Below are 12,993 nucleotides of genomic sequence, written 5' to 3'. Positions count from 1 at the left end.
AAACACTCCATGTGTGATTTGTTTTGATCAAACTTTTACACCAACTTTGAAGCAAAAGTTTTAACTGAGGAACATGGAGCAGCCTTCAGAAAGAAAAAACTGCCAGCACCAGCCTGCACAAATGATGCAGATGTGGTTTCCCTCATACCCTTTGTTTCAAAAAAATGGTAAAACTTTGGGCTCCCAGAAATCACTGGGGGTTCAGGGTGCATAGCACCTGGCAGGGTGAGCATCTGCAAATACATTTCATTTGATGGCTACTTATCAGAAAGCATCTGAGTCCCTGAACCAAATGTCCCTGAGTGAAGTAGAACTAAGGTCTTCCATCACCCCCTGGGTGAGCTTCTTGCTCATGATCCCAGCAAGTCATGCCACCATGCTAGAGCCCAATAATTATATTTGCAAAATAATGTGAGGGGGAGGAGGAGCACCTTCAGCATCCTCATAGAATAGTCTCAGCTTTAGAACAGCTTTAGAACAGCTCGGAGCAAAAAGTATTTTCCGGGGAATAGAGTGGCATGGTTTTGAACACCCTTCATCCTTGAGGCTGAACATGTTCCCTGTAGTGCTCGTGGTGATGACTCTGCTGCCAGCCTGTTTGCTGTGACTTATTCAGAAACAAAACTTCTAAGTCTTTCTTAGGTGTGGCCTGAACACGGCCAAGTTATCCAGCCTCCATGGCATTTGGGGCAATAATGTCTTGCCTGAGAATTCAGCCAGGTTTGGGTTTATTTTAAGTACCATGATGCTGGTTTTACCAAGATCTAAGCACAAGCAAAGCAGGAAAAGGCTGCAAAGCAAGGGACTGGCAGAACTTAGTTGCCTAAGGAAGCCATTTGGCAAAGCACATGCTGGGACTGGGCAGGATCTATGCACCTTAGTTCTACCTAAATACCTAATTTATGGATCTAGGCCAATATAAGTCTAGCTGTGCTGCATGCACTTCTCTGCTAGGGAAAAAAATTATCCTGCATGGTGGAAGGTATCCAGCGTTCGGGGGATTAAGAGCACTTGCCCTGTGCTTTACTTAGGCTGTGTGGGGAAATATTAGGACATGACCACTCCCACCTCAGGAGCCCAAAATGCACTCGATTTCCCCTTTGCTGTTGCCAGGCAGCTTTCCACAGCCCCTGACAGGAAGGGCCATTACTCACTTTACTCATCATCTAGGGGCTCTTGCTCTTAGAAGGGAACTGTTTACAGAATGACTTGTGTTTCCCCCAGACTGGTGTTCCTCTGGTAGTCCATAAATCCCAGGTGCTGTCAGTGCCGAGTGGAAATGAAAGGTATTGCTGGACAGGGAGGAATTCTTATCTTGCATCCAGTTACTTAAAGATAACTCCAGATCTTCTCACATTTACTGCTCTTTGTGTCTGGAATATCTTGTGTGGGACAACAGGGATTTAAAGTTTTGACCACATGGCACAATGGGGACCAAACCAAAAAACAGCTTGTTTGTCCAATTTTATTTTTCTTGAGGTGTTCAGAGTGGGAGAGGGGACAAAGCTGCCTGTCAGCTGTGAATTACAAATGTTTTGTGGACACAGGAATGCTGTGAGACTTCCCAGCTCCATGCTTATTCAGAAAGTGGTTTTGCAAGGCAAGGCTCTCTTAGAAATATCACGGCCACGACACACCTTCAGAAATTGACATTTGTCATGAGAAACTTACATCGAAGGGCTGGATGGCTGTGCATAAATGGACACGCAATCGGATTACTCACGTGAATTAAACTCTACACACTGGCACAGAAAGTCATTTCTGCAGCCGGGGATTCTACCTGGATTGCTGCCACCTCCCTGAAACACTGAAACACGCACCCATGCCACATCCCAGACCTCTGGAATAGGGGCACAAAACACGGACAGCCCGGTTTGCATAAAGGGGAAAACATGTCATCTCTTTATACTTTGAGGACTAAAATAAGAAATTACAAAGAAATTACAAATTTATTTTCCATAAGCAATTCCAAAAACGCCCGAAGCGGAGGGTGTGAGAAGAGCGCGTTCACCGGGGGAGGAAATAGGACAAAACTTTCAATTTCCTTTGTCCTTACGGACGCGATCAGGGATCTGCCAGCGGCGGAGCCGAGCATTTGGGAGTTCGCAGCGCTGCGGGGCGAACGATCGCGGGGCCGGGGCGAACGATCTCAGAGCGGGGGGAGCGATCTCGGAGCCGCGCTCGGGCCGGGCGCAGCCGCCTCGCTCCGTCCGTGCCTCCCTGCCCCCGGCACGGCCGCTGCACATCGGATCCCGCCCCCGTCCCCGCGGGCCGGCCCCAGCCGCCTCACGGCGCTCCCTCCATCCCCGCCCGCCGGAACCCGCCCCCGCCGGCCGGGCGCGCCCCCGCGGCCCGCGCGCCCCCGCGGCGGGGCGGGGCGGGGCGGGCGCTGCGCCCTCCCCTCCCCTCCCCAAGGTGTTGGCGGCGGCGAGGACGCGCCCGCCGCTCGTGCCCGCGTCACCCCCCCGCCCGCGCTCCCCTCGGCTGTGCCCGGCTCTCCCCGGCTGCGGCGGCTCGGCCATGGCGGAGCTGAGCGCCGAGCGGCTGCGGGCGCTGCCCGGCAGCTGGAGTTACGGGATCAGCCAGGGCGGCCGCGTCTTCTTCATCAAGTGAGCGCGGGGCCGGCCAGGAGGGGAGCGGGGCCGGGCCGGGAGGGGCGTGCGGGGAAGGGAAGGAGTGGGAATGGGGAGGGGGGGAGAGCAGGGGGCGGCGGGGCTGCGCCTGCCTGACTCGGTCCGTGTGTCCGTCCCCACAGCGAAGAGGCGAAGAGCACGACCTGGCTGCACCCGCTCACCGGCGAGGCCGTGATCACCGGGCACCGCCGCAGCGCAGGTAGGACCCAGCCCGGAGCCCTGCCTGGATCCCAGCCCGGAGCCCTGCCCGGAGCCCCGGCTCGGCCGCCCCCGCCCGGCCCTGCCCCGGCCGGGCTCAGCCCCGGTCCCCGCAGCCCCCCGGGACAGGTCCCGGTCGCGCTTTGCCCGCACTTCGCGCAGTTGTTCCCCGCGGGGTGAGCAGCGCTGCGGTCCCCGTGCAGTCCTGCATGCCCAGCCTGCTGGCCAGCTTCTTCAGGCGCCTTCTCTCTCCCCCTGCCCCCGAGTTGTGCCTGTGTAATGTATCTGTCTCCGCTCTCCCTTCGTTGCCTTGTATCACCCCTGCGAGCCTGTGTAGTTACCATTAGAGACCGCCTCGTTCCTCTCGTGCTCCTCGCTGGCTACCCCGGTTATCCACCTGCATAGCATCCTTCCCCAGTTTAGCACGAAACCACTCATCGTATTTCTATTTCCAGCAGTGCCTAGATTTAACCACGATAGGTGTACTAGAAATATAGGGGCTGGTTTCGCTAGTCACCTAGAAACCCTTTTTTCTCCCTGCGTTTCTATCCAGGCTGAGAGTCTGTGTGCTTTCCAAGTGACTGGGAGAGGTGGAATAGGTAGGAGGAAAAAGGGCTTGAAACATTAGAAATAACTTGGAAGGGAGGAGGGTGGAATCAAGTCTTTGCTTCTGCTGTTTGTTCCACTCTGGAGAAGTATCAGCAGGAGGTGCTGGAGGAGGAGGATTTACAGCAGACACTCCGGAGACCCGGAGCCAAACTCTTGGCTGCTGGAGCTGCGCACAGGCTGCATATGCCACTGGGAGGTGGTGGAGTGTAGTAATACGTGCAGTTGTTTTTATGTATATAAGCCTTTGGATAATCACAGGGAAATAATCTGCAAGTGAATTGGTCTGTATCAGATTATTTGCTTTTTATGTTTGGTTAATACTTATGCATTAAGGAATCAGAAACAGCCTTTTAGAAAACTGGTGGGCAGCCTTTCTTTTCTTTTCTTTTTTTTTTTTTTTTGTTTTCAAGTTGGGAATAGTTTAAAAAACACAGGTTTCTGGCTATTAGAACCCTGCAGTTTGATTTGCAGTGAAGGTTCTGTTGTTTGTAAGAAGTCATTTAATGCTGGGAAATGGAACTACTGATTGCTATGAGGCTCCTCTTGCTCCTGCTCTCAGTGCTCAGATTGAGAAAGTGGCCTTCAAATACAGCAAGCATGCATGGGGGGGCAGATGTATGTGAAGTGCTGTTGTTCAACTCCGGCATTAGCTAAGTATTAATTCTTTTTTTAAACTATTCCCACTGTCCCTGTTGACTGATGATGATTTCCCCAGTAATTTTCCAAGTGTCTCATTTGTTTCTGCTGTTAAGTGCCTTCTAAAGGAAATGCAGTTTGCTTTTGAGTGTCTGGAGTATTGTGTGTAACAGAGCAGAGTTATCATCAGGTAAATGAAACTTGTTTCTGAACACAAGGCTGAGGCATGACCTTGGATACGCTGACCATAGTTCATCAATCAGATACCAAACTGTCTAAAACCAAAATCTATTCCTGGAGTTTTTCTCATTCATGTGTATGTTAATGAATCTCTCCATGCACAGATATAATCAAACAGAATTATTCTGGCGTTTATCTCTTCCTTTGCTCTGACCATTGTTCTGGAACCTAGTCAAAATATGTTCAGAATACATCTCCTCTTAAGAAACAATTTTTGAGTGAATGGCACTTCTTTTGCAGATGTATATTATTGTAAAGCTCTCTGTTGAATAATTCTGTGAGGCATGTTTTAGACGGTGAGGAAAGCTTTGTCCTCCATTATGGGTTGAAGTGCTTTTTATTCTTTGAGCTATTCAGCACTGGAAGGGTATTTTTTGCAAAGTTCTTAGAGCAGCCATAAATGCTTCTGCTGGAGAGACTTCCTGTTTGCTGTACTTTGCCCCATGCCGTTATCGAAAGACACCTTGATTTTTGTACTGCGGAAAGATGGGAGTGAAGTAAAAAAGCATCCAGAGCAAATAAGTAATGAGGAGGATAAAAACCACCACATAACCCAGCCTGATTTGTTTTTTCTTTAGGAAATGCATTCTTGCTTTCATAATTCAATGGGAGAGCACTACGTATCAATCATTATTTTTATTGATGGGGGCAAACTTTTAAGGTGCCAAACATCTCTAAAGCTTCCATCACACCAGGAAACTGAAATTTTGACCATTAGTGGTGTGGGGTTTTTTTATATCTGGACTCCTAAGAGTGGTAATAGAAAGGAAGAGATGCACCCACATCCTCCACTAGATTTACATGGAAAACGATTTTCATGTAAAATGCAACAGAGTTGTAAACACTGCAGGAGCACTTCTTAGTCACAACAGTGGTGGAATTATGCTAATACAATGCTAATGCTCTGTGGTGCAGTTGATATCGTGCCTCTTAAGGAGCTTGTGGCTTGCATGTAGCTCAGTTAGATGGGCTTTTGTTCAGATCTCTGCCTGCCAGGTGAGCTGATGCTGCTGAAGTTCAAGGCAGGGAGATCTGGGGATGACCCTGAGTTCTGGGCAAAGGAAGAAATGTTAAACGAGGGCACACTTAAACCATCCTTGTTATATTTTGAGAACCTGAAACCCCAATCAGGTTTTCAGGTATGTAGTTTCTCTTGGTTTACAGAATTCACACTTAGGCAGTCTGGTGAGTCAATTCTGAAATCTTTGGGACTAAAGGTTTCAACATGAGGAATCAGACACAGTGTTTTAACTACCTTGGTGTTAGGGAGTAGACCTAAGGATGGCTAGCATCATTTCTCATTTCAAAAGGTAATTGGAATGTTTTGCTGCTTGTTTTCCAGACTTACCCACAGGTTGGGAGGAAGCCTATACTTTTGAAGGTGCAAGATATTATGTAAAGTAAGTTGAATATACTATCACAATACTATAATTTTCAATTAGTTTGTGTAAATGTTGCTGTAATTCAGAATGCTTTCCATACTGAAACTGTTGTGCTATAAATCCAAAGGAGCATTTAAATTTTCATAGGGTATCTAGTCCTTTGTTTACTGAATTCCGCACAGCTAAAACAATTCCTTGACTGGTTTTGCTAATTCAGGCTGTTTGAGGATGCAGATTCAAGTGCAGTTTCTGCTGTGAATGTAACCATCTATCTTGAATTTGTCTGTTTGCTTGACATTTGTGTGTGTACCCTCTTGTGCCATTAATGCTTTCACAAAGGCAAGATCTTACTTCATCACTGGGAGAAGAGTCTTGGTTTCAGCCCTGTTCTCTAATTACATGTTTTAAAGCCACACTGAAGGTTTAATTTGGCTATTTTCTTTGCAGACCTCCTGCTTCTGCTTCTAGCATCGATTTCCTATTTTTTTTTTTTTTTTTTTGTTCTGGTTTGAGTATGTCTTGAGGAGCATGTTCACTGTGGTAGCCTTACTGTGTGTATTGTCTTTTTGAATGAGAGGCATGAAAATCAAGCTCTTGTGTAGAAGTCCAGAGGGTGTATTGGTTGGATCTGTACAAACTTCTTACAGACTTTTCCTCTCTAGATAGTTAGACCATCCTCACCTGGAAAATTTTTAAGTGGCACCTATGTATATTTAGTTAACATGCTTCTTTTTCTTCTGTTTAACTATTCACAGGCTTTTCTCAATTCATTCAGGAGTTTTTTGCTCACTGCATTGAGTGTTTGGTTTGGTGTCTTTAAATTAAAAATGTCATTAGTGTGAAAATTTTTATGAGTGAAGGTTATAGACATAGTTTATAGGCTGCAGGTAGGTTTTTTCTGTGTTGTAAGTGTTGAGTACAAGGTTGCTGTTCTGTGTAAGATGCATTGTAGACAGTGTAAGGTGGATGTTATATGTGTGTTTCATGGTTTATTTTATATGAGTGTGTTTGATTTGGTCCTAAACAAAATTTTAAAACATATATTAAAGCATAATGCTCCCAAAAAATCTGACCAGAATAGGCGCTGTGCTGTCTAGGAGGGCAGATTGTTTGTTGATAAGCAGCGTATTTGTTTTTCTGTTCCATTCTGCCTTCTTGCAATTGACATTGCAGGAGTGCTGAGTAGAAATTGACAAGAAATCCACCAGACTGAGGACAGGGATCCATTGAGAATTTTGAGGAGTTCTGTGCAGATTGTTAAATGAAGACAAGTGAGAATTAAAGAAAGCTGTGTTTGTGTGTGTATACAATGTGAAAAAAAAATTCTTCTAGGCTTTGAGATGGGACCTTTTCTTGTAGAATATGCTTATGAACAGTGTGTTGGCCAGCTGTAGTAACTGGAAAATAGCAACTTGAGTTCTCCTGGAATAAACAAGTGTGTGAACAGCTGTTGTAGAGCTCTTCTGGACAGACTTACTGAGTGCTAGGTTGTTTGTGTACCCTTGTCCTTCCAAGATCTTGTGTTCAAGGTGTTACCATAACTGTGAGGATGCACACGGAGCTGATTGTTTTGCTGATAGCCAGCACCAAATAGCTCAGTTTGTGTTTGGAAGTTGTGCTGTCTTTGAAAACACATTGCACAAACACTTCTCTGGGATTTGACAGATGTAGGAGGATAGCAGGGCTGGTGCTGTCAGGCCTGCTGAAAGGTTCACGTGGTCTGACCAGTTTGGCATCCTTAGTTAAATACTGGTTTGTTGTGTAGAGTCTTGGGCTGAATTTGAATTCCTGCCCAGTGATAGCTTCTACTTTTAAAGCTGTCTCACATTCAGCCCTGCTGGTGCTAGAGAGGATGTGAGAGCTAATGTAGACAACGTTATAATCACTGTCTCCTAATCCTAGGCACTGCAACTCGGGGTGATGTGTTGATTACAATAATTCTGGTTGTCTGAATTTCAACTACTGTGGGGCTTCTGCAGGAGGGGCAAACAGCACCGAGTTGTTGTGACCTCCTGCCAACATCCCCACGTGTGGATTTTTAACCATAACCTGCTCATTTGTGTGTACTGATTTGCTGAATATTAGTGTTTGTTATGTCAATTGCAGTGTAACAAAACCATGGCAAAACTATAAATATTGAAATCTTGCTTGTGGTTAGGTCTGAAAGAAACATATTGCTTTATATTCCATATGAGTTACAGGGAAATGAATGTTAATGTCATGCTTTTGGTGCTTCAGCCACTGAAACCTGTCTGTTGGATTCCTGTGTCCAGTCAGAGTTAGACAAGAAGGGCAGTCAAGTTTCCTGATCACATAAATTATTTGACCAAACTTCTGAGGCACAGCTTCAAATATGTGGGTTGAATAGAAATGTTTAACAACCTTCCTTTATGGTAAGATCTTATGCTAGACTGTTTGAAAATAAAAACCTTTTGAAAATTATTCTTCTGGTTCTTTAATAATAGGTCTTCAGTGTTCCAAGTGGGTGTGTTGCTGAATCTATTACTGTGCTTTTTTTTGGCTTTGATGTAGTAAACACTGTATAATCAAATTGGGATAATGTCGAGGAGATAATCGTCAGCTAAATCTTAACATTCCTTGCACTGGCATTTCAAACAAATGACTCAGTATACAGACTGCACTGAAATGTGATTCTTCTTAAAGGACACTGTATTTTTCTTGGGATGTGTGCACTCGGTTTCAGAATAAGTAAATACCAAACAGTGACTATTTTACACATTTTTTTTCTCTCCCGTGGCATTGAATTTGTTCTAGTTTTAAAGTGGAAAGATACACTTAAACAGGGACAGATAAGGAGTTGTTCCCTTTGCATACTGTGGTTTTCTGCTGGTGTAGGGTTGTCATAGTAAGTTGATGCTAGCTAGGACTTTGACCTTTTTGGCATGTTATTTTTTCAGGGTTTTTTTGAGCAGTAGAATATTTGCTAATGACAGAACCATTTCCCCACATCCTCCTCACTCACCTCTGGTAAACCCGAATGACAACAGGTGTCCTTTGCTATTTGGAGTTTAAAAATGTGCAATGCCAGGATACCTTGTGTGTTCTCAGGAGAGTGGTTACATTGTTTGGGTGTTTTGTCTCTTTCAGGGTAAGAAATCTGGGTTTATTTACTATGCATCAGACCTGTGCGCTGCCATGCCTTCACTGGCACTTGGGGGGAGCTCTAGCAGTAAACTTTGCTGAAATAACTAAACTTTTACCCAGAACGTAAGGCCCTTGACTGTAGGACTGATAACATTCAATTACAACGTTTGTTATTTTCAGTTAAGTATTGTATCTTCTGTATTATGAAGCAAAACTCCTGAGGCTTGAAAATAGCAGCAAACTTGCTATTTTTCTTTTGTCCTGCTTAGGGTCCTCCACTGGACTGGTTACTTGTGCTGAGTGTATTGTGCACTCTGAAAAGTTAAGGGTTTTCTCCCCAAAACACATCTAAGCTGGGCAGTATTGTGGGAAGCTTAAGTCATTTATGTTATTTATAAGTGCCTGAGGAAAAGGATCCCACAGGAAAATCTCATTATGATACTTCTCAGTAGAGAAGATACACCTGGTCATGGGGCTCAGACTCCTCACCTGGAAAGATCATTGAGAATTTCCAACTTGATGATTTTAGGTCTTGGGGATGGCTTCATAATCTTTAGGCACCAAAGCACTGGGTTTGAGGACCATAAAATTACTAAATGTGTGTGTGCATTTATGCATGTGTTTGAGAAACCCTTATCATTGGTTAAAATGACCCAGTGATCTAAACTCAGGCATTTGCTTACTTTTCTTGCATTTTTGGTTCTAATTGCAGTAGTTCTAAATATATGTTCAATTTTTAAAGTATTTTTTTCTTTTCAAGCAAGGGTTATATTATTTAAATTACTAATTTGCCAAATAAGGTTGTTCTAAAAGTCAATCCAAAGATGATACTTGTGGAATTTTGCATCACTTTGCCTAGGTTGGTTTCTACAGAAGTACTATTAGGTAGGCTGTTTGCATGTTGGAATTTGATTTTTCTTAACTTGCTCTAAGACTGATACTTTTTGGGCAGTACAAAAGCTGACTGCAAAAGTGCTTAGAAACTCAAAGAATTAAGAGGGTTGAAGTTTCATTTTTGGGGGTTTCTCTTGAAGTTTACTTTTTATGTATTCATCAGAACAGTTTTTGCCTGTTGCTGGCTGAATCAAGGCATTGGCAAAGCCTGGCCAAAGCCAAGGTGAGTTCACTGTTGCACCAAATAGAGGTTTTGTGTGCTTTTATAGAGACTGTTTTGTCAGTGCAGATTTGTTTATTGTAGACATGTAGCTTGAAAATTGGGAAGGCAAGAAAAATTTATTAAGTGATTAAAAGGGATAAGATCGCATTCAGCTCCGAGTTTCTTTTGTTTACTAAAATAAACCTGCGCTCATTGAGAATTCAGCTTTCGTTTGAACCTTTGTCTTTTATGTGCATTCTAAAGATCCTTTCCCATTCAGCTGAGACTTTCTCCAGAAAAATCAAAGAACAGCCAGTGGTGTTTGCTGGAAAGCCCTTTCTTGAAAGGAAAAATGCAATTTGAGAAAAATATGAACAGATCAAACTGTTTTTCTCCAAGACTAAGAATTGCAGTATTCCTCCCAGAAATTCATTTCTTTTCTTGTTACCTCTAACCTTTACTTTACTAAAATGAAGAATAAACTTAATTCTTTTTCACACATGGTGAGACCTGTAGGTCAAATAATGGTGTATGGGTGAACTGGGACTTAGCTACAAGCTACCTTGTGCCTTTTGTAGTGAGCAAAGCTGTTCAGATAAGGAGTACTTTTTTGGGGGGGAATGCCTGCACATTTATTATCTGTTTGAACATTTGCTTCTTTCTTCCACTGAAATATTCCAAGAACCGAAAATACCACAGAGCTGGAGCTGGGTGTGGAGGTGGAAGGATTCTAGGCACAGGAAGAAATGGGTGTGGGTCAGAGGAGAGGTGGGACTGCATCCAAAAAGCAGCTTCTGATGGCTTGGATGTGGAAGGACAGGGCTGTAGGTAGTGCTGGGCTGCAGGAGAAGGCTGAAAGGGTGGGAGCAGTTGCAGAAGGAGAGGAGAGACAACCAGGCAGAGAGGAGCAGTCAGGAAAAGGAATGGGAGCTGATTTCCTAGGAGCAAACTTAATGGGATTTCTCCCAGAGGGAAGGGTGGCAAAAGTTCACCCTGCACAAACAAGTTGTCTGACTCGTGTGCAGGTCTGGGAGGGCCCATTATCCCTGGCTTAGGAGTCTGTTTCAAAGTTAGGCTGGGAGGTGGAATATCAAATGTGAGTGTTAGGAATTGCTGTGATTCTAAAGGCTCTTTTTGCCTGTGACGTCTGTGGTTGATATTTTGAGCTGTCTCTTTCCTGAAGTGTGTTTCTAAATTGGGCAATACCTTAAATGCTTCAGTTTCACTGAGAAAGACTTGAAAGCATGAGGGAACTTACTGATTTTTTTTTTTTAATCATTACCAAGTTTTCAACACTTATAAGGATTAATGAATAATTGCTTAAAACAACAAAAATTCGTATACATAAGTAGTTACATGAAATATTGAAGTCCGTGAGAAAGATATTGAAGACACTCAAACTTTTTTGATATTTGTGACCAAATTAGTAAATTGGCCTCCAGCTTTAGAACCTTGTTTTTGAAGTGGAAGGATCTTTTCCTTAGCTTTGGTCTTCTTTGGTGATGAAGTACTAATAGCAGATAAAGTGGATATACTCTACATTTACTACAGTGAAGTGAATTCTTACATGGTCTTTCATTTTTGGTATTCACTACGTGTGAAGGATGGCAAAAAGCAATGGAAATGCTCATCAATCAAAACTTTCATGTAGGTGGTTGCTGCAATGTTTAAGAAATGCAGTGGTACATTTTTTTTCCCCAAACCCTCCCCCCTTTGCAACGAAAAAGAAAAAAAAAATGATGCGCCTTTTTAAGAATGATTTTGGGGCTATTTCATCTTCCTGTTGTGTCTGGGTGCTGCACAGGTTCTTTCTCTTCTCTCCATCTTGGTACCCATATCCTGCAGCACCTGGAGCTGAGGGACACTTCCAAAAACACCTCACCTCTATTGTTATACAATACTCCTCTATTTGTTAGAACTTTCACAGGTCCTGATTCCACCTGGTGCCTTTTATGTTCTGCTTTTGCTTTAAAGGAGTTGCACTGACTTTTTTTTTTTTTTTTAATCCCTGTGGTCTGACAGAGTTTTGGTGTGCTGATCAAACCTGGTGTCTGTTGTGGTGTTGCACCAAGCCTGTTTTTCCTGCACATGTTTATGTTGCCCCAGCTCCTATTCTAATGAATTCCACTTGCATTAAAGCTGAGATACACTGGGGCTGGCAGTGCAGAGCACTCCTCAGTTTGCTCCTGTGAGAGCGAGAGAAGGCTCCTGTGGAGCTTCAGGCAAAGAAATCCTTGCTGGAAGCAAAGCTCCACAGCCCTGACTGCTGGGATTTCTGCCAGCAGTGGTGCCTGGATGTGTGTTCTTTTCTGTGTTTCAGTAAGTAAATATCTAAATTTAAACTCTTTCCCCTCCCCTCTCTCCCTCCACCCTTGCCTTCTTGCTTTGGGATGTGTGAGATAACCATGCCTTGCAGTTCTCTGGCATTTGGTTGAGGGGAATGGGTTCTCTGACAGTGATGTTGTGGGGAGACAGAAGCTGCATGAGGAGCCACCATCAGAAGCAGAAATTTGGGGATGAGAACTTGACAGCAGAGGCACTCCAGTGAAACTCTGCTTCCCAGTGCTGGCCAGGACAGGAAGGTCTGGTTGTATGGTTGGCTGTGAAGTTGCATCTTTCTGCTCCACACCTATGGAACTTGAATTGAATACTTGTTTGAAATTGTGTGGTAGGGGGAAAAAGGCTTTTAAGACAGTATTTTGAATGCCTATGTGGCCTGTGACTGTGTTGAAGCTTTATATAAACAATTAAAAAGACTTCTCCATATTCAGGAGGCTCCACAAACTTAGTTCTTCATGGCTTTCTCTACTGTGATTTAGTAAGAACAATTATTTGCAAGGAAAGGTATATTGCCCAGCAACCTAACCTTTAAAATTGGCTCCCTGTTTATTCTTCTTCCAGAATGTATTAGAAATCATGTTTAATAGAAACAAGTGCTTTAAAAACAAATTTTGTGCTTTATTAACTGGAAATGTTTCAGTGTGTTAGACCAGGCAAGAGAGGAACTAGTTAGAAAAGGTTTTAGAAAACAAAACTGCCTGGTGAAAGTTCCAATTTCAAATGCCATCTTTCCATTCCAGTATTTCCTGGAAGC

At 43.9% G+C, this 12,993-nt stretch overlaps 1 protein-coding gene across 14 annotated transcripts in view; it reads left to right on the top strand.

Annotated features, from left to right (window-relative positions):
• The first annotated feature begins 2,397 nt into the window (after positions 1-2,397).
• The window catches only part of PLEKHA5 (pleckstrin homology domain containing A5), a 159,082-nt gene continuing 148,486 nt past the window's right edge, over positions 2,398-12,993 (top strand). For 6 of the 14 annotated variants that reach the window (XM_071422096.1, XM_071422090.1, XM_071422093.1 and 3 more), the window contains exons 1-3: positions 2,415-2,609; positions 2,756-2,832; positions 5,659-5,716. In XM_071422096.1, the coding sequence (XP_071278197.1) occupies positions 2,521-2,609; positions 2,756-2,832; positions 5,659-5,716 (224 nt within the window). In that variant the 5' untranslated portion in view covers positions 2,415-2,520. Of the gene's footprint in view, positions 2,610-2,755; positions 2,833-5,658; positions 5,717-12,993 lie in introns of all 14 variants that reach the window. The other 8 variants (XM_071422097.1, XM_071422092.1, XM_071422089.1 and 5 more) reach the window with 4 other exon arrangements.

This window comes from Agelaius tricolor, unplaced genomic scaffold (assembly GCF_023055355.1).
Source record: "Agelaius tricolor isolate 1412-34295 unplaced genomic scaffold, bAgeTri1.0.p SCAF_3, whole genome shotgun sequence".
Classification (NCBI taxonomy): domain Eukaryota; kingdom Metazoa; phylum Chordata; class Aves; order Passeriformes; family Icteridae; genus Agelaius; species Agelaius tricolor.
This window is presented reverse-complemented; position numbering and strand designations above follow the sequence as displayed.